The sequence below is a fragment of the Rhinatrema bivittatum genome, chromosome 1, assembly GCF_901001135.1.
Source record: "Rhinatrema bivittatum chromosome 1, aRhiBiv1.1, whole genome shotgun sequence".
NCBI classification, from domain to species: domain Eukaryota; kingdom Metazoa; phylum Chordata; class Amphibia; order Gymnophiona; family Rhinatrematidae; genus Rhinatrema; species Rhinatrema bivittatum.
In genome coordinates, this window is record NC_042615.1 from 424,415,667 (window position 1) to 424,437,861 (window position 22,195).

General features: G+C 45.5%; 1 protein-coding gene across 3 annotated transcripts in view; it reads left to right on the forward strand.

Moving 5' to 3' along the window:
* Positions 1-22,195, forward strand: part of TDRD7 (tudor domain containing 7) — a 345,168-nt gene that overhangs the window by 302,846 nt on the left and 20,127 nt on the right. For all 3 annotated transcript variants that reach the window (XM_029603524.1, XM_029603532.1, XM_029603540.1), the window contains exons 14-15: positions 12,412-12,522; positions 15,247-15,743. In XM_029603524.1, coding sequence (XP_029459384.1) covers positions 12,412-12,522; positions 15,247-15,743 — 608 coding nt within the window. The remainder of the gene's footprint in view (positions 1-12,411; positions 12,523-15,246; positions 15,744-22,195) is intronic.

The window sequence follows — 22,195 nt, forward strand, 5'->3', positions numbered from 1 at the left end:
GCTGCATTAATGCAAAGGTAAAAAAATACCAAAACTCTAGGGTGTTGGTTGCTCTTTTAGGAAACAGTTTTTCAGACATTTGAAATGTTTTCAAACGTGTACATTTTTTTAAAGAAACAAATGTACAGCAGCTTTTTCACGTCATTCCATCTTAAGTTGCTAAAATCATGCTGCGAAGATTGTTGAATACTATAGTCTTTTGCAAATGAATTTTTACTTGTCCTCCATTCTTCTGTCAGTTCTCACACTGCAGAGTTTAGACCAATAGCTTCTCCCTCCTTGCAGTTATGTGCAGATTTTGAATCTTTAGGTGATAACACCATTCTGGCTACTTTCTGCCTCAGTTTTGAGAACATTCCTTGCACTGGAGGCTAATCTTAAAAAAAAAAAAAAAAAAAATCAAGAGAAGATGGCAGTAATCATAGGTAAAACCATATTTCAAGAAAAAATAAATGTTAAGCTAAATAGATAAGAATAACATGAAGATGTTAGGAGAGTTCTGTGATGGCAGGCACTGTGTAGCTGCATGTTGTAGCTTCTCATTGCTGTGTGGCTGTGCAACTTCCTCTGTTATTTCCTTTTCTCTTTTTTACCTTTCTGTTCTTCCTTTCATGGTTTCGAGGAAGGACAGACCCTGAGGACTTCCCTTTGTATCCAGGACACCATCTGTCCTCATCCAGTGTACCAGTTTATGTTGCATGAGGTATAGCCAGGAAGATGCGTGAGGATGTTCTGCCAAGCAGTTCAGCATTTGTGATATTTCTATATGTTTTCTAAGTCCTGGGGAAAGTGAACAGACCCACGGGGCTGATGGCAAGATCACTGGTGGTGCTTCTGCTATATTGGATGTTGGTAGTGGTGGCGACACTGAGGAAAGAAGTAATCCTCATACATCCATATCCGGACGATTGGCAGATCAGGGCAAAATCTCCAGACGAAAGTCACCAGGCGACCACCAGAGTCAAGACTCTACCGGAGAACCTCGGGTGGGTCGTCAACACAAATGAGCTATCTGCAGCCCTCCCAATCTGTAGAATACCTGGGAGTCTGGTTCAACACCATTCAAGACAAGGTCGTTTTTCCCCCTACAAGGAGAAGAAAACTGAACCAATTGTGAAACCTGCTAGGAGGTCCCCGCCCCAAAGTATGGGGACTACCTCCAAGTCCTCTGCCTCATGAGATCAACCCTGGAAGTGGTCCTGTGGGCAAGAGCCCACATGCGGCCGCTACAGCGCTCCCTACTGTCACGATGGAACCCGATGTCCCAGGACTACTCCGTTCACCTCCAACTCCCGGAGGAAGTGCGGAACCAGCTCCAATGGTGGCTACAAGAAGACCATCTAAGCAAGGGAGTAAGGCTATCTCCACCAACCTGGGTCTTGCTCACCACGGATGCGAGCCTACGAGGGTGGGGAGCCCACTGCCAGGAACTGACGGCCCAGGGGCAATGGAACAAGGAAGAGTCGGGGTGGAACATCAACCGACTGGAATCCTGGGCGGTCAGACTAGCCTGCCTAAGGTTCAGTCACAGACTCCAGGGCAAATCTGTCAGTCATGTCGGACAACGCCACAACAGTTGCCTACATCAACCGCCAGGTAGGAACCAGAAGCCAACAGGTGTCCCTGGAAATAGATTCCCTAATGGCGTGGGCGGAAACAAACCTACAAGGGATCTTAGCCGCCCACATTGCGGGAAAAGACAACTTCAAGGCGGACTACCTCAACAGAGAAAGGCTAGACCCAGGGTAATGGAAGCTGTCGACCGCAGCCTTCCAGTTGATAGTAAACCGCTGGGGAACCCCAGCCATGGATCTCCTAGCAACCCAGTCCAACACCCAAAGTTCCCAACTTCTTCAGTCGCAGACAAGAACCACAATTCCAAGGGATCGATGTCCTCGTCCAGCCCTGGCCACAGGAAGACCTGCTATAGGCCTTCTCCCACCCCCCCCCCCCCCCCCCGTGGCCACTACTGGGCGGGATCATCTGCAAGATACAGCACGACAGGGGGGACTAGTACTTCTATTGGCCCCGGACTGGCTAAGAAGGCCGTGGTACGCAGACATGTGAAGACTCGTGATGGGGAGCACTCTCCCTCTACCTCCACACAGGGATCTGCTCCAGCAAGGCCAGAACCTCCACGAAGACCCAACTCTATTCTCACTTACAAGTGGATACTCGAGGGCGGTGATTGACACCTTGCTCCGAGCATGCAAGTTCTCCACATCGCTAACCTACATACGAATATGGAGAATATTTGAAGCCTGGTGCGAAGACCACGACATCCTTCCTCAGACAGCCAAAATTCCCACGATCCTGGAATTCCTGCAGGACGGCTTACAGAAGGGGTTGTCCCTCAACTCCATCATGGTTCAGGTGGCCGCGTTGGCATGCTTCGGAACCAAAGTGGAAGGCATTAGCCTAACATCTCATCCGGACGTCTCCCGCTTCCTGAGAGGGGTCAAACAGATCCTTCCACCCTTAAAGTGGCCAGTACCCCTATGGAACCTCAATCTAGTTCTAGACTTCCTAGCAGGAGCCTCCTTCACACCTATCCGCGGTCTGTCTCTACAACTACTAACCTTGAAGTCTGCATTTCTAGTGGCAATATGTTCGGCCTGTCGCATCTCCAAACTTCAAGCACTGTCCTGTCAGGAACCCTTTCTTAGGTTCACACCAGGATCCATACAGCTACGCACTGTCCCTTCCTTCCTTCCAAAGGTGGTTTCTCACTTCCATCTAAACCAAGCCATCTCGCTGCCATCTCCAGACGAGCACAAGGGCTCGGAATAATATCACTGTCTTTGCCACCTGAACATCTGCAGACTCTTAGTCCGATACCTGGAAAGGTCGGAACCCGTACGAAAGACTGACCACCTATTCTTCCTTCACAGGGGGAAGAAACAAGGGGAAGCGGCCTCGCAGGCAGCCATAGCCCGCTGGATCAAAGAAGTAATCAAGACTGCCTATGTAGAGGCAGGCAAGCATCCACCTCTACAAGTCAAGGCCCATTCCACTAGAGCTCAGGCAGTGTCCTGGGCGGAAACAAAGATGCTGTTACCCACTGAGATCTGTCGGGCGGCGACATGGTCCTCCATTCACACCTTCGCCAGGTACTACCGCCTGGATATTCAAGCTCGGGAGGACACAGCATTCGCAAGGGCAGTACTAAGTGGGCCTCGGGCAGCCTCCCACCCGGTTCGGGAGTAGCTTTTGTACATCCCATTGGTCCTGAATCCATCTGCTACACGCTAGGAAATGGAGAAATTACTTACCTGATAATTTCATTTTCTTTAGTGTAGACAGATGGATTCAGTATCCCGCCCACGGCTGCCACTATGCACGAAAACCTCGGGAGTCATTTCCCGAGAGCAAGACAAACACGGGTACGTCACGCTTCCCTTCAGCTAGGACACCCGTAGTTACGGGTGTCGGCATTTCTTGGTTGAGGGCACTGGCGGTCTCCAGCTATAGTCCACGTCAACTAGTTCAAGTTGATTACGTTTCTCAAGTTTATTCAAGTTTAAACAAAGTTAACCAAGTTAATCAAATTATCCAGACATACATATATCCACAATTGCTTTGCGAGGAGAATACTGAAGAGCAGAGCTTCCTGCACTGGTATGTCCTGATGCTGACATCAGATTGAAATCTGACTCCGTCTCCAACTGCTATCAGGAGCACACTATACCCATTGGTCCTGAAACCATCTGTCTACACTAAGGAAAACGAAATTATCAGGTAAGTAATTTCTCCATTCACCCTGTTTGTGCAGTCCTCAGATATAATAGATATATTAGAGCTCTGCCATCTTTCGTCATGGTCTCAGCCTCCGTGTCTGTCTGCGCCGCGTAGTGCTGAGGAGCACTGGCGGGGGAGGCGTCATCACACACACTGTGCTTGGACGTGAGGCGATGTATAGACACCAACTCTAGCACGTGGTTCTCTGTCATTGCTGGGGCATGGGATTTCTCCCGCAAGCGGTGCGCTTAGGATCATAGGTATGCCGCCATCCGTGAATGGGTTACCATTGCATGAGTGCCACCTAGTATGCTTTCTTAGCGGAGGGCTTCCAGTTGCCCTCTGCCGCCTGGGAGTTCGTGTGTGTGTATTTTTCTCTTTGGGTAGTCACAACAGGTTGCGTTCCGCAGCCGCAGGACTGTCCTAGGACTGCATTCCTGGTTGGATCCTGAGGAGAGTGGACATCGAGAGAGTGGCTCGGGAATCCTCTCCTTTCTCAGCAGAGAAATGTCTTTCGACCTCCACTATGTCAGACTCCCCTTTCTTGTGGAACAGTGCCTGGGGCGTCTCCTTGGAGGCCGAGGAGTGGTAGCGGAAGTTGTTGGACCGTCTCCAGCTGTGGCCTCTCCAGGGGTTGCAGTGGCGACTCCCCCCCCCCCCCCCCCTTCCCAAGCTGTGGCTGCCTGTGGTGGGTTGGTCACTTCTGCACCTCTGCATCAGTGATTGTGCCTCAACTCTCTTTCAGGGGGAGTAGCTAGGTCTTTCGGTATCAGGAGGCCCCAATTCCACTGTTTCCCTCTCCACTCTGGAAGGGGAGATTCGACAGGGTTCCCTTCTGAACCCCCAACTAATCACCCCTTCGAGAGGTGTCAATCATTTTCAGTTCCCAGACAAGGGATGGCTCTGCTCTTACTGGTGCTAGCCTCAAAACCGGTAAAGAATAACGCTGTCCCCTTGGGCCCTTTAAACCACAGCAGGCCTATCCACAAGGGAGCCTGACCAGTGTTGCTCCCTGGTGACCCTCAAAGTTTGCCCTGTTCAGGAGTCACTTTGGTAACTATTGGACTCTGGGCATCTTCCTTAAGGATTGCTATCGCCAATCATTCTTGCCTGCGGGACCCTCCTCTGTGAGGAAAGTTTGTCCATTAGCTCAGTGACCATGGTCTTCACAATTTTACCATGTCCATGGCTGAGGGAGTGGGGGCTGAGTATCCCGCAACAGGGGCACAGCCCTTTGTTTGCGATAGATTGCAAGCTATTCTTCCTCCTTTTTCAGGGTTACCCTGTCTGCAGACACAGCAGTCCTGGGTCATGCAACATTGTCCATTACTGGGCCACGTGCTCCCTTAGGAGAAGACGTATATGCACTCATGGCTGGGGTAGTGATACCTCAGCCGGGTGCTTGGTACTCTGTTCAGAGGTCACCTTGGGCCTGCCCTGATGCCCTTCGGATTTCCGGGCTGGTAACGAAATCCTGTTCTATTGGGGTTTGCATGTGCACCTCACCAGCTTCTAGTCTCCTAGAGGGGCCACTGGAATTTCTCTCCTGGAGCAATCGCTCTTAATTTCCACTGTTTCAAGAAGACTGAGGTCTCTGTCTCAGTGGGTTACTCCCTTCTGTTTTCGGCAATGAATTTGCTTGGGGTTGATAGACAACCAGGTGACTTGTGCTTGCCCCAACAGTCCTCTAGCCTGCTTCCTTGTGTTCTTCGCTACTTCCGATTAGATTGTCAGGGGGAGGGCAGATAAAACTAAGGTGCCTGTGGTATATTTTTATTTATTTATTTAGCACTTTTATATACCGATTTTCAAGTTACAGAGTTACCAATCAAGTCGGTTTACATTACAACAATAACCATGACATGAGAATGTCTTACGATAAACAGGATGATCGAACTTGGATACAATGAACTGGGTTAACAGCGTAAATAAGGTAAGTAAGGAGACCAGCGAGCCTAATGTTAGCTGGTGTAAAGTAGACCAGCGAGCCTAATGTTAGCTGGTGTAAAGATCAGAAATTAATAGTAGGGCAAAAGGTATTGAGATTTAACTACATCGGGAAAAGTAGAGCAAGCAATTCTCTTAAGGAGTTACCAAAGATTAAGATCACTGGTGGGAAATCTGATAGAATATTGGGTTAGGAGAAGGCTTGGTTGAACAACCAGGTCTTGAGTCTTTTTTTAAAGGTGTTTGGGCATTGTACTAGCTTGAGGTCTGATGGAAGAGAGTTCCAATGCTTACATAGAAACATACATAGAAATGACGGCAGAAGAAGACCAAACGGCCCATCAAGTCTGCCCAGCAAGCTACGCACTTTATCCATTTTTTTTTCCCTTTTTCTCTCTCCCACCTGTTATTATTGGCTTCCAGTACCCTCCAGCCCTAATTCCCCTCCACCCAATTAGAGAGCAGCTCTGTATCTGCATCCAAGTGACATCCAGCTCAATTAGGGGTAGCGACTGCTGTAACAAGCAGGCCACCCCCTTGCCCCATACTCTTACCCACCCCTGTTTTTATTTTTTTGTTTTTTTTTTTGGAAATAGCAGCCCCTCCATCCTTCCGCTCCGTGAAGGTGGAACACCAACTACTGGCCACTGGCATCCCGCTCCGTGAATGCCGCTGTGGCTACTGCCGCTCCGTGCAGTGTTTGAATGCCGCTGTGGCTACTGCCGCTCCGTGCAGTGTTTTGCTGCCTCCACTTTATTCATGCCCTCTAGACTTGATGGATCCACAGTGTTTATCCCACGCCCCTTTGAAGTCGTTCACAGTTTTAGACTTCACCACTTCCTCCGGAAGGGCATTCCAGGCATCCACCACCCTTTCCGTGAAGAAATACTTCCTAACATTGGTTCTTAGTCTTCCTCCCTGGAGCCTCAGCTCGTGACCTCTGGTTCTGCTGATTTTTTTCTGACGGAAAAGGTTTGTCGTCTTTGGATCATTAAAGTTTTTCAAGTATCTGAAAGTCTGACTCATATCACCCCTGCTCCTCCTTTCCTCCAGGGAGTACATATTTAGATTCTTCAATCTCTCCTCGTATGTCATCCTATGAAGACCCTCCACCTTCCTGGTCGCCCTTCTCTGTACCGCTTCCATCTTGTCCTTGTCTCTTTGTAGATACGGTCTCCAGAACTGAACACAGTACTCCAGGTGTGGCCTCACCAAGGATCTGTACAAGGGGATAATCACTTCCCTTTTCTTACTCGATATTCCTCTCTCTATGCATCCCAGCATTCTTCTGGCTTTTGCTATCGCCTTGTCGCATTGCTTCGCAGACTTCATATCATTAGACACTATCACCCCAAGGTCTCTCTCCTGCTCCGTGCACATCAGCCTTCCCCCCCCCCCCCCCCCCCCCCCCATCGAATATAGTTCATTCGGATTTCCACTCCCCATATGCATGACTTTGCACTTCTTGGCATTGAATCTCAGCTGCCATATCTTCGACCACTCTTCCAGTTTCCTTAAATCCCGTCTCATTCTCTCCACTCCTTCCGGCGTGTCCACTCTGTTGCAGATCTTGGTGTCATCCGCAAAAAGACAAACCTTACCTTCTATCCCGTCCGCAATGTCGCTCACAAAGATATTGAACAGGACCGGTCCCAACACCGATCCTTGCGGTACACCACTTAAAACCTCTCTCTCTTCAGAGAAAGTTTCATTTACCATCACGCATTGTTTTCTGTCCGTCAACCAGTTTTCAATCCAGGTCACTACCTCAGCACTCACTCCTAAGCTTCTCGTTTTATTCACCAGTCTCCTGTGCGAAACCATATCAAAAGCTTTGCTGAAATCCAAGTAGATGACATCGAACGCTCTTCCTTGATCCAATTCCTTGGTTACCCAGTCAAAAAAGTCAATCAGATTTGTCTGACAGGATCTTCCTCTGGTGAATCCATGCTGCCTCTGGTCCATCAATTCTCCGGACTGTAGATAGTTCACTATTCTCTCTTTCAACAGTGACTCCATTACTTTTCCCACCACCGAAGTGAGGCTAACCGGTCTGTAGTTACCAGCTTCTTCTCTTTTCCCACTCTTGTGAAGCGGGACCACCACCGCTCTTCTCCAATCACTCGGCACCACTCCCGTTTCTAGGGATCTATTGAACAGGTCGCACAGCGGTCCCGCCAGCACATCTCTGAGCTCCCTCAGTATCCTTGGATGAATCCCATCAGGCCCCATGGCTTTGTCCACTTTCAGATTCTTTAGCTCTTCCCATACATTATCTACTGTAAATGGATTTTCATCTGTTTCACTTCCCTCCAGTTTCTTGTTGTGTAGAGATGGTCCTTCTCCAGGGTCTTCTTTAGTGAACACAGAGCTGAAGTATTCGTTTAATATTTCTGCCATTTCTTCGTCTCTCTCCACACATTGATCATTTCCATCTTTCAATTTCACTATACCACTTTGGACTTTTCTCTTTTCGCTGATGTATCTGAAAAATGTTTTGTCACCATATTTTATCTCCTTGGCAATCCTCTCTTCCGCTTGACTTTTTGCCAACTTGATTAATTTCTTCGTCTCCCTCAGTTGAATCAAATATTCTTCTTTGTGCTCCTCCCTTTGGGATCTTTTATATTTCTTGTATGCTGTTCTTTTAGCTTTAATTTTGTCAGCCACCTCCTTTGAGAACCAGATAGGTTTCATTTTTCTTTTGCTTTTCTTTACATTTCTAACATATAGAGCAGTTGCCTTCGCGATTGCTCCTTTTAGATTGGTCCACTGCTGATCCACATCTCTCTCATTTTCCCATCCATTTAGTTCTTCCTCTAGGTACTTCCCCATTTCCTCAAAGTCTGTGTTTTTGAACTGTAAAACTCTGGTCTTTGTGCTTCTTTTCCATATTCTTTTAGTGATATTAAACCATACCGATTGATGATCACTGGTGCTGAGGTGGGCGCCCACCTTGACATCAAAGACGTTATCTCCATTATTGAGCACCAAGTCGAGTATAGTTCCTTCTCTTGTGGGTTCCAATACCATTTGTTTGAACAAAGATACTTGCATGGCATCCACTATTGCTCTACTGTTTTTAGATTCTGCAGATGGGATTTTCCAGTCTACATCTGGCATATTAAAGTCACCAACGATCACCACTTCCCCCTTCTTACCTATCTTATGGATGTCTTCAACCAGATCTCTGTCCAGCTCTTCCTTTTGGTTTGGAGGCCTGTAAACCACTCCAATATAAATGGATGCTCCATCATCTTTTTTTAGGTCGACCCATAGTGCTTCTTCCTTGCCCCAACTTCCTTGCAGCTCAGATGCTTGGATATTATTTCTGACATAAAGAGCCACACCTCCCCCTTTTCTATCCACTCTGTCCTTCCTTAACAAGTTATAGCCTGGTATTGCCGTATCCCAATCATGAGATTCTGTGAACCATGTCTCTGTGATAGCAACGATGTCCAGTTCTGCCTCCGTCATTAGGGCCTGCAGATCTGGGATTTTATTTCCCAAACTATGAGCATTTGTAGTCATAGCTTTCCAGGTACTCTCTTTAAGGTTATTGCTTTTCCTGTACTCCTTATGAGACTTTAGTTGAGATTTGTTATTCACTACACTCTTTCCTTTTGCAGTTGTGCCATTGATGACAGAGTTATCCATCTCAATTAGCTTTTTCTTTTGGTTATGGATCTTGAAATTCTGCATGCATTGGTATTTTCTCTTTTCTGGTAACACGTCAATGTTTTTCTCTAGAACTTCTTCAGTTATTAATATAGGGAGGGCTTTATGTTCTTGTTGCATTTGATACTGTGTGTGTCTCCTTGTTACAGGTCTAATTCTACCAGAGCCCACCGTGATCCTGGTTTTTAATGATTTACTTGATGACCTGATTGAGTGGGGGGGTATACTTGTTGGCTTCCCATCTGTCAAGAATGGGTGACTATGGGACACATGTGTTATCCTACCTGAGTCTACTGTATTTCTTTTTCTTGACTCCTGGTTATTCTTTGGTGTTGGGGAATAATTTTCTGAGTAATGCAATGTCGATATAATTCTTGTAATTGAAGCTAATTGAGCTTTAACCTCAGTCAGCTCCGTTTTCAAAGAAGAGAGCTGTGCACAGATCGGGCAAGCTCCAAGTCTCCAGATGCTTTCCCTCAGAATAAAGGCTCTACAATAGTTGCATTGGATAGTTCTCATATTGGTAAATTTTTGGATTAGTATTTCCTTAGCTGTTAACTTACTAATTTATCTTGTTGCTAATGCTAATTTAGTCAGTCTATATTAGAAATCTAACCCCAGGGGTGGGTGGGGAGAGGGGTAGGGTGGGAGGGAATCAAACAGTTTAACCTGGGACAAGCTGGATAGAGCAGGACACTTTCTGGAACTTTAATAGTCCTTTAGCTATTAAATGATCCCTCAGCACTTCTGTGCCAATATTAACCAGATTATTAAAGAACAGCTATACAATAATAGAAATGCAGGTATACTGGATCTTAAAAATAAACAGTTTGCAAGGAACAATTACAATTATTATATAATAACAGACCTAGAGAAAGGTATAACACAGCAGTTCTACTGCACAGAGAGCCCAGATATTAGTGGAGCACAGAGCAATGAATTAGAAGGAATAGTGAAAGAAAACCAGCAGGGGTTTTTTTGGTTTTGTTTTTTTTCCCCCCAGAAGAGCGCCACAGAAATTAAGTCAGAGCGCTTGAAAGAAGGGAAATTGAGAGACTTTCCTATTACACAGAGTTCAGAGGCTAAGATTCAAAGCACTAGCAGAGGAATATTAGAAATACAGAGTTCTATTATGCACAGATTCTCTACTATATAGTAATTCCTTAGGGCCGGCAGTGGAGAAAGCTCTTTTGCTTAGTGTTGTTTTGATCGGTGGGGCCTGTAGATTGTCTCTATATGCTTGTCTCACCGGTCTGGAGGAGGTGCGAGGTTGAAGTGGGATCCTGAGCTCCAGGGGGGTGATGTTATGAATCGCTTTGTGGATTGATGATAGAGCTTTGAACAAAATTCTGAATTTGATTGGGAGCCAGTGCAGGTTCTTTAGAATGGGTGTTATATGGTTTCTTTTGTTAGTTTTGGTTAGAATCCTTGCTGTAGCGTTTTGTAACATCTGTAAAGGTTTTATAGTGTTCGTGGGGAGGCAGAGTAGTAGTGAATTACAGTAGTCAATTTTAGCAAAAATGATTGCTTGTAAAACTGATCGGAAATCTTGGAAGTGGAGGAGGGGTCTCAACCTTTTTAAGACTTGTAGTTTGAAAAAGCAATCCTTTACCGTGTTGTTGATGAAAGATCTACAGTTCACTTGGTTATCCAAGATGACTCCCAGATTTCTGACTTGGGGGGGATAGAATTAATTGAGAAGCGAAGTATATCTCTGTATACCTGCAGAGATGTACCTGCGAGGTATGCGGAGATATACCTCTGTATTCCCTGCAGGTATACAGAGATATACCTGCAGGGAAGGATACACCATGTTTTTCCACATATTTTCAACATTCTGTGGCCAATATTGCCTTAATTTTTCTCTTTTTCTAGGTTGACCAAAGGGCCTTCCTGCTCCCCTTGCTATCCTGTGACAGGATAGATGAACCTGTTCTGTCAGATGCTCTTGAGTGAGCTTCAGGCCTATTTCATCTCCCTGACAGGAGCTTTGGGCTATAGGTCTGTTTTGGGGATTGTTTCTCATCCCCTGAAACCTTTGAGGCTGTCCTGCATGGTCAGCTAGGTCTGATGGTTCGGCACGCAGTGTCTGTCCCAGGCTCTGTTGTGGTTTGCTGCTTGTTCTTCCAAGCATTGCTTGGGTTTCTTCTGCCCATTCGGCCTACCAGCCATACCTGGGCACTCTTCTCCAGACCGCTGTCAGTGGATGACAGTCTTTCTGGAGGGCTTTCGGGCCCCAGTTTGTTTTTCGGTTGTTTTTTTCATACCAAAGGAAACTGCGGTTTTCATCCAAGAGTGTCTCTTGTTTACATCTCTGGGTCCTTCCTGTATCCAGGAGGATCTCATTCCACTGTTTTTTGTCCGGGTTTACTTTTCAGGAATCATGCTTGTACTGTTTTCCGTGATGCGGAGTTGCTTCTGCTTGCACTCTTATCACTCCCCTGCCTCAGGTATTCCTGCTACGCATGAGGGTTTGTGTCTCACTCTTTTCTTGGCTTTCTTTGTAAAATCCAACTCTTCTCCAGCCTGCACCACTGATGGGTCAGCTGCCTCTCAGGCAAAGGGAAAGAAGTAGTACTCCAGCACTATGAGGTTTACTGCTTTGTCCTGACTAGACAGCCTGGAGCTACGGATTCTCCCATATGTGAGGACTACCATCCTGCTTGTCCTAGGAGAAAGCAGAGTTGCTTACTTGTAACAGGTGTTCTCCTAGGACAACAAGACTAACATCCTCACAATACCCTCCCGCCTCCCCTGGGAGTTGGTTTCTCCATGTATTAGCTAAATCATGGACTGAGGAATTCTGCCTAGGGGCCAGGGTGATGATTGACTACAGCTGCACATGCTCAGTAGGGCATGTGGAAAGCTCTAGATTCTTTGAGATCAAAGTTCCATGCTGGGCTCCATCTGATGATGTCATCCATATGTGAGGACTAAAATCCTGCATCCTAGAACACCTGTTGCTTTATTACTCAAATTTAGTCTGATTTATTGGAAAGTGAATTGAAGTCAAAGTACTTTTATATTGCATTTACATTTTTTTTTCAGGCTTTGAAGTGCTGTTTGGCAGATCTTCCTCATAATATTGGCATGTGGACGCCAGATGCAGTACTTTGGCTGAGAGATACTGTACTGAACTCTTCAGACTGCAGCATTAAGGTACGTAGGTGAATTTCAAGAACCCTAATTATGTGTGTTTTGACAGAAGATCTGACTTTAACATTTGAGGACAATTGCATTTTGTAGATCTGTTTAAAAGGTTTTTTTTAAGGAATTTGCTAGTTAGAATTTTGGAGGGCCAACAAGGATGTTTTGATTCTTTGTCTATTTCCTTTGGAAGACTTAATTTGAGGGGTATTCTCTCTGAATCTTAACTAGATTGATAATCTTTATCATAATATGATTATAATTGTATGAAAGTATCTGTCAGCACCCTCTTCAATGATGTTGTCTCACACAGGTGTGAAAATTAAAAATTGGTAATTCTGTATGACATGCAATTTTTTTGTCAAAAGAAAGTCTGTGTATATACTTTCCAACATCAGTCCAAGGAAACCAACCAATGTTCAAATCAAAATCTTTTAATGTTCTCCCCAGCACTGTCTAAAATCCTATCTAGGTGGAGCTTGAGGTCCATGACCTTCGCACCAGGTAGGCATGTTACCAGGCGATCCTCACGTCCACCAGCCACCCAGCTGTCTACATTCTTAATAATCTAATCACCAACTGTGATGGCCGACCTAACCCTTCCTTCCTGGGCAGTAGTCCTGGGAGACACATCCTCAGTGCGAGAGGACAGTGCACTACATGGAGAGCAGGTTTTTGCTACAGGATCCTTTCCTGCTGCATCAGGTTGATGCTCTCTGATCAGGAGACCTTCCTCCTCTAAGACAGCACCAGAACTGTCAGACTGGAGTTGGGTCTTGGTTTCTATGTCCCTGAAGGTCTAATCTATAAACCTCTGTCTGCCTCAGCTCTTCCAGGTCTGCCACTCTAGCCTCCAGAGATCGGACTCATTCTCTGAGAGGCAAGAGCTCTTTGCATCAGGTATACACATACAACTTCTCACCGGTGGTTAAAAATTGTATGTGACACTTGATGCAAAAGACTGGGAAGCCCCCCTCTTGCTGCTGGATTGCTGCCTTCATCTTAAATTTGTTCAGTTCCTAGTTAAGTATAGGTTGCTATGAGAGTAGTAATACATACAATTAGGGTTCTTTAAATGTATTAATGTATTCACTATATATCTGGAGGTGACCTACAAGAGAATGATTAAGCTCTTGATAAGGTGTGGGGAATTTCTGAATTTAACAGGTTGGATTTTTTTTTTTTAGTGTCTTACCTGCCTATAAATTAAAGGATGAGCTAGGGGTGGGAGGGAGGGAAACATAAATACCTAAACTTCTGGCCTCTGCCTGCCTTCTAACTAGCTATTTAATACAGCACACAAACACAGTAAAGAATATCCCAATAGCTTACTTCTCCCCAAAACTTTTAAGTTCTAAAAATTTCCCCAAGCAGTACTTACTGATTCTTTTCAGCCACGAGCAAAGTTATCCTCTCCTCTCAGTGCTCCCACTCAGGCTAATACAGTAGAATGCGCTCCGGTGGAGCGCACTGTTAGCCCACGTTTAGACGCACGTTTTTGACGTGCTAGCTTTACCCCTTATACAGTAAGAGGTAATAGCGCGTCGAAAATGCTCATCCACCGTCCCCCCCCCCCCCCCCCCCCCCCGAAACTAATAGCGCCCCGAACATGCAAATGCATGTTGATGGCCCTATTAATTATTCCCATGCGATACAGAAAGTAAAATGTGCAGCCAAGCCGCACATTTTACTTTCAGAAATTAACGCCTGCCCAAAGGCTGGCGTTAATTTCTGCCGGCACCGGGGAAGTGTACAGAAAAGTAGAAAACTGCTTTTCTGTACACCCTCCAACTTAATATCATAGCAATATTAAGTCGGAGGCCCCAAATTTTTTAAAAAATCAAAAATTAAAAAAAAAAATTAATTGGCTGGTGGCCCGTGGGTCAGAAGACGGACGCTCAGTTATGCCAGCGTCCATTTTCCGAACCCGTAGCTGTCGGGGGGGTTTGAGAACAGACGCCGGCAAAATTGAGCGTCGGCTGTCAAACCCGCTGACAGCCGCCGCTCCTGTCAAAAAGGAGGCGCTAGGGATGCGCTAGTGTCCCTAGCGCCTCTTTTTACTGCGGGCCCTCATTTGCATACGGGCCAATACTAAATCGCGCGCACAGTAGAGTGGCCTGTGCGCGCATCGGGAGAGCGGGCGCTCCCCGGCTCTCCCTCACTTTTTCCGACTATGAGAAAGTGGATTGGCACCAAGGATATGTGTGCATTTGAGAGGGTAACCAAGGATGGGATTGGAAATGAGAGAGAGGATGGGAGTAGGAAGGGGAGAGCAGAACTGGAAATGGAGAAAAACACCCCCCCCATCCCCTGCCTGTCCCCCATCTAGTTTCTCCTCCTTCCTCCCCCCTGTCCCCCCAGGTCTGGGTACTACCCTGAATGAAGTTTTGATTCTATGCCTTCAGTGAAACGATTACTAGAAATCCTGTATTTACAGAAGTATGGCACTAAAGATATTTTGCCCACGTGTTTTGTGGGTTGTTATTCTCCAGTAGACTGTTTAGCCTTCATAAGCTTTACGTTCCTATAAGCTGAAAGGCATTTACTTAAGTGCCCCTTTTCAGAAATTGTGTAATTTGATACCTCTTGAATAGCAACTATGAATAGAATAGATGTCACCTTTAATTATTTTAAATAAGCAGTATATGGTTTTGTAGAGCTCAGGTGGATTTTGTGTAGACATTTTTCAAATGTTTTAGTATAATATGTTCTGTGTTTCTTTTTCTGCTTGCACAGGTTACAAATATGGATAAATCCAAGGGCATGGTGTATATTTATTTGTTCACTTCAAAAAACGTTTCAGATCTCAGTTGCAGCATTAATAGACAAATCACAAACGCAGACTTGTGGAAACATCGCAAGGATGTATTGTTGACCGTTAACCCGTGTGGAAATAGTCTCACTAAAAGCAAAGAGAATGATGTCCATGCTCCTCCAGGATTAGCTATTATAGAACCCCAGAAAGACTTCAGTAACATCATGGAAAAGCCATTTCCAGTGCAAAGCAATGCAATAGATCTTCCACCTCTTCTACCTTTGCCTAAGCCCGGTGAACACCTGGATGTGTATGTTTCAGTGGCTTGCCATCCTGCTCATTTTGTTGTTCAGCCTTGGCAAGTGTTACATAACCTGGAAGCAGTCATGGAAGAAATGATTCTTTACTACAGTACAACAGAAGAATGTCTTGTTGATGTTGAGAAAAACAAAGTTTATGCAGCAAAAATAGAAAATAAGTAAGTTTTTTATTATTCTTTTGAGCGATGAGGTTAGCCTTAGTGGTTGTGTTGCCATGTGCAAGACCTGATTCAATGTCCAGACTTGCCTTCTGCTGCTTGGGACAGCTGGGGCTGGAGATGCTTTCCCCTGTCATGAATGGCAGTGAACTGGGTTGGACAAGTTCTGACTGAGTTTGGAAGATCCAGTGAGGATGAAAGAAAACCAGATGAAAACACATTGTATAATTGTTAATCTCTAAATTCTTTTAATTTCCTTTGCTCTAACATCTCTGGCATATACCATTAATAGCTTTGAATGTTTGTGTGTTTGAGAGCCTTAATTATTGTTGTGAACCTAAACTTCTGACAATTTGGATGTGTTGACAATATAAGGTTGAAATTAACCCAAGCAGATTTCAGGCTGGAGAAATTCATCAAACTTATTACATCAGACTTTTCCATTGCTTTGACAGATTGTTGAAATTTTGATATCCTGAATTCAGAAATGTAATGTTCATCAAATTCATTTTTCACTATGGGTAAGTCATTTATTGGTCAATGGTGTTAGGCAATAGGAATCAGTCACACAGTCCATTTCCGTCCACTCCTGAGTGTAAAAGTAATGGTACCTTAGCCTGTCTGGTGACTGTGTGCAAGGAGAAAAAAGCAAAGGAAAGATTTTACAATGCCTCAAGTTTAGAGTAGGTCTAATTCTACTATATACCCTAGATATTTGATGAGTGGTCTTACAATCACATAGATTTATATTCTTGTTTAGCCTTAAGCAATACACATTTACTGACTAGATTTTGTCAGAGAGAAATACTTATTCTCTACACAGGATTTTTCAGTTCAAACAGTCTAATGTGTCGGATTGTGGAAGTCTTGCACACTTCTGGCATTTGGCAGTGTAACTGACTTGGCCTGCCTACTATCCACACTATTATTTATGTGCAGATTGGTTTGCTATTACTGCACCAGGGCCTGGATGCTGTTAACTGTCAGATTGTGTGTGTTATGTAGTACATGTATTGCTGTGTACTCCTGGGGGGATTTCTGCGCAAAAAAATGTAAAATTCTGCGCACAAAAATATAAATCCTGTGCACAAAAACTTAAAATTCTGCAAACTTGATATTGGTCATAACACAGTTTGCATGACAGTCCTTAAGTAATTACATTTTAAATTAATACAGAAAAACGTTATTACTTAAAGATGCAGGATTTTAAATATTTTGAGCAGAATTTCCCTAGAAATTCACTATAAGAGTTGTCCCTTCCACTCTCCCTACTCCCCTGGCCACTTTGCCCTCTCAGGTCCCAACTCCTCCACCTGCCAGTATCTCTCCCCTCCATCTCTAGGCTCAACCCCTTCCACTCTATCTCTGCTACCAGAGTTTGACCTCGTTCTCAGTACTTAAGAACATAAGAACATGCCATACTGGGTCAGACCAAGGGTCCATCAAGCCCAGTATCCTGTTTCCAACAGTGGCCAATCCAGGCCATAAGAACCTGGCAAGTACCCAAAAACTAAGTCTATTCCATGTAACCATTGCTAATGGCAGTGGCTATTCTCTAAGTGAACTTAATAGCAGGTAATGGACTTCTCCTCCAAGAACTTATCCAATCCTTTTTTAAACATAGCTAAACTAACTGCACTGACCACATCCTCTGGTAACAAATTCCAGAGTTTAATTGTGCGTTGAGTAAAAAAGAACTTTCTCCGATTAGTTTTAAATGTGCCCCATGCTAACTTCATGGAGTGCCCCCTAGTCTTTCTACTATCCGAAAGAGTAAATAACCGATTCACATCTACCCATTCTAGACCTCTCATGATTTTAAACACCTCTATCATATCCCCCCTCAGTCGTCTCTTCTCCAAGCTGAAAAGTCCTAACCTCTTTAGTCTTTCCTCGTAGGGAAGTTGTTCCATCATTTTGGTAGCCCTTCTCTGTACCTTCTCCATCGCAATTATATCTTTTTTGAGATGCGGCGACCAGAATTGTACACAGTATTCAAGGTGCGGTCTCACCATGGAGCGATAGAGGCATTATGACATTTTCCGTTTTATTCACCATTCCCTTTTCTAATAGTTCCTAACATTGTTTGCTTTTTTGACTGCCGCGGCACACTGAACCGACGATTTCAATGTGTTATCCACTATGACACCTAGATCTTTCTTGGGTTGTAGCACCTAATATGGAACCCAACATTGTGTAATTATAGCATGGGTTATTTTTCCCTATATGCATCACCTTGCACTTATCCACATTAAATTTCATCTGCCATTTGGATGCCCAATTTTCCAGTCTCACAAGGTCTTCCTGCAATTTATCACAATCTGCTTGTGATTTAACTACTCTGAACAATTTTGTCATCTGCAAATTTGATTATCTCACTTGTCTTATTTCTTTCCAGATCATTTATAAATATATTGAAAAGTAAGGGTCCCAATACAGATCCCTGAGGCACTCCACTGTCCACTCCCTTCCACTGAGAAAATTGTCCATTTAATCCTACTCTGTTTCCTGTCTTTTAGCCAGTTTGCAATCCACGAAAGGACATCGCCACCTATCCCATGACTTTTTACTTTTCCTAGAAGCCTCTCATGAGGAACTTTGTCAAACGCCTTCTGAAAATCCAAGTATACTATATCTACCAGTTCACCTTTATCCACATGTTTATTAACTCCTTCAAAAACGTGAAGCAGATTTGTGAGGCAAGACTTGCCTTGGGTAAAGCCATGCTGACTTTGTTCCATTAAACCATGTCTTTCTATATGTTCTATGATTTTGATGTTTAGAACACTTTCCACTATTTTTCCTGGCACTGAAGTCAGGCTAACTGGTCTGTAGTTTCCCGATCACCCCTGGAGCCCTTTTTAAATATTGGGGTTACATTTGCTATCCTCCAGTCCTTCCCTCTCTCACACACATGCTCCCTTTGTCTAGTGCACATACACACACCCTCATCAGGCTCCTTCACTCTCTCGCACGCACATCCCCTCATACAGGGTCACTCTCTCTTGCATGCACACTTATAAGCTCCCTTTCTCTCTCACACACACACTTTCACAGGAGCTCTCTCATACATACACAATTCCTTCACACAGGCTAGCACCTCACATACACAGGTCCCTTTTTCATACACACCGGCTCCCAATCTCTCACACACATACACACTCCTTCACAAACTCCTTGTAAAGGCCTTGCCAAAATGATAGTTACGCTATCATAGTTATAAGTTATTTGTAAACAGATACGATGTGAATACGGCTGTCGGTATATAAAAGTTCCAAATAAATAAATAAAATAAATAAATATAGGCTCCCTCTCTCTGGCACCCACATTCAAACACTTCTCTGCTCTCTCTCTCTCACACACACCGCTGCTTGCCCTCCTTGGTCTCTCTCACACCCTCCTGCTCATCCCCCTGCTCTCTTGTCTCTCACCCTGTCTCCCCTGCTCTCTCTCTCACCCCCCTCTCCCCTCCTCCCTCCTAATCTCTTATCCTTTCCTCCCCTCCTCTCTCTCTTACCCTCTCCCCTCCCCCCTCCTCCTCACACACACACACACCCACCCACCCCTCTCCATATACATTCGTACTCACAGGGGCCTTCATCTTTGCCGCAAGTGGAGTGTGTCCCGAGGCACAAGGGGGCCTTCATGTTCGCCACGAAGGTGCATGCACTCCGTTTGCGGTGCGCTGGGGGCCTTCATCTTCGCTGTGAACGGTGCACTCCGTTTGCGGCATGCCGATGTCTCTGCCATTTTCTGCACAGAATTTGTCAATTCTGCGCAGGGGGGGAAATTCTACGCAAATTCTGTAATCTGCAGTAGCGCAGAATTCCTCCAGCACTATGCTGTTACAAGAGAAGCACGCATGATGCTAGTTGACCCTGTAGACAAGCAGATGGTATGGTGTGACTAATAGGTACAACTATGATGATGGTGTGGTATGCACTGTCAAGTGTTATATTTCTCACAGGACAAGCAGGATGGTAAGTCCTCACATATGGGTGACATCACAGGATGGAGCCCTGTACGGAAAACTTTTGTCAGTTTCTTTTTTTTTTAATTTGTAGTTTATTGAAGTTTAACTGAAATGGATCACAAAACTCTCTTTACACCATCCGTATAGTTGTAAATGCTTAAATAACATTTAGACATGGCACAAAAAAACCCCAAAACTTTATTGATTAGACCTCTAATACATAGCATCTATATGCTAACATTTAGAAATATCTACAATGGTGTAAAGACATAGACAGTACAATCGTTAATACAGTACTACCCCCGTTGTATGCCCCCATCCCCTTTCATTCTATGCTGGGGAATAAGAAGGAAATGTGGAAAAATGTCTTATGCAATTCTGTATAATAAAGTCTAATAGAGGTGATAAGTCTGGCAATCTGTCAGTGTTGTGTGTGGACTCTGAGTCTCTGTATTTAGTTCTAACCACGCCTGTAAGGGTCACCATAGCGCCTGTTTCTTCTGTTTAGAAGCAGCCTTAAAATGGAAGGAGTAGAGCCTTGTTAACCTGGTCTGAAGGTCATATAATGTGGGTAGAATGCTCAGTCTCCAGACCCTTGCTAATTCACAACGTGCTGCTAGAATTATGAGGATTGCAATCCTTCCCTGGTTTGGGGAGACTTCCAGTGGGAGGTTCAACAGTGCCTGCTCGGGTATTAGAGGCGTCAAGCCCCATGACCTGCTGCAGGATGTTGTTGACTGACTGCCAGTAGATTTGCAATTGAGGGCAAGACCACCACATATGGTGGTAGGTTCCTATCTGGCCACAGCCTTTCCAGCAGGTGGGGTCACTTTCTGTCAAAGTTTCTATAAAGCTTTGACTGACACTGGCACACTGAGTGCACTGAGCATGCTCAGCCTGCAATTATCCCTGTGACCACAGGTGTCTCCCTCAGTCTTCTTTTTCCACTCTGCAGTAAGCATAGCGGTTGCATAGCGGTTAAGAGCTCTGTGAGAAATTCTAACACTTTTTCCATACGGAAACACTTAAACTTTTACTTCACAAACACTTTTTCCCTGCACGTGTCTCCCTTCGCGTACATTTATTCGACGCTCTGTGAGTACTATGCCCTGTTTTTTGGTCTGTTCCTGTCACCTCCCTGGCCTGCTAACCGACTGCGGTCTTCCCTCTCCCTATGTTTTCATAGTTAGCCACACATAGCCTGCAAGTGTCCCTCTGTGACACTCTGCCTGGTTATTAGCGCTAGTGGGACAGGGACTTCCACGGTTTCCGTTGCCGCCAGGGCCTCTGTCGAATCCAGGTTCTTCGATTTCCTCGGTACCCTCGCGCAGTCGATGCCCCCATCGCTACCGTCTGTACCCCCTTCCGGACAGTCCTGCATTCTTTGATGCCATCGGTACCCCTCCCCCGCGGTACATTGATGCCATTGTTCCCTGCATTGATTCTATCAGTGCCATCCATGTTTTTCATCCATGGCACTGATTTTTCCCTGGGTTTCATCGATGCCATCATTGATCAGATGGATGCCATTGATATACACCCTTGTGTCGTCGGTGCCATCAATGCCCAGGGCACTTCCATCGATGCCAGGGTCATTTCCATCGATGCCATTGTTTATTTTATCGATGTCATTGGTGCCCAGGACGATTCCATCTGTGTCATTGGTGCCAAGGACGATTCCATCGGTGCTGTCATTTTTTACGATGCCAACAGTGCTTTCATCACTGTTATCCTTGCTCTGCCCGGGTCATCAATGTTTAACATAAATGTATTTTTGATGATGCCCTCAAAGCCACTTCAGCCGCCATCGACACAGTCAATACCGACATAGCACCTCCACGTAATGCCCTCGCCTAAACACAGTGCTCCATGCTTTGGGTTCTTCTTAAAGCCCCGTATTAGCCTATGATACTACATAGTGCCAGGAGCAGTGCAGGCATGCTGACAATCCGCCAGCATTCGCCATCCAAGACAGCGAGGGCATCCACCTCGGCGCTAGGGAAAGACCGGGCCGAGCACTGTGGTGCTCATTGTCACCAGCACGGTGACCTTCTGCCACAGACGTCATCCAGCACATCAGTGCTATCCTTCTTGGTGCTGGAGAATGCCCGGGCCGAGCAGCATCACCACTGCCATAGCCACTGTTCCACACAGTGCTGGCAGTCCTTGGTGCTCCAGAAACACCGGAACGAGTTCCGAAGAATTCTGGACTGGCGTCACGACATATTGAGCCGCTGCAACAAGGGCCGGGTTCACGAGTCATAATGGCTCCCCTGTACCCGAGGCGTGCCCCACCGACATTGGTGCGGGATTGTGGCCCTCCACAAATTACTGTGGTAGCACCAGCCACACTCAGCCTGTCTCCTCTATACGTGCACTACCATACCAGGTATCAGAGTTGAGACTGACGTTATGTCCGACAGGCTTACCCCTTAATGACTCCTGAAATCCACGGAGCCATCAATCTTCACCGGCTCGT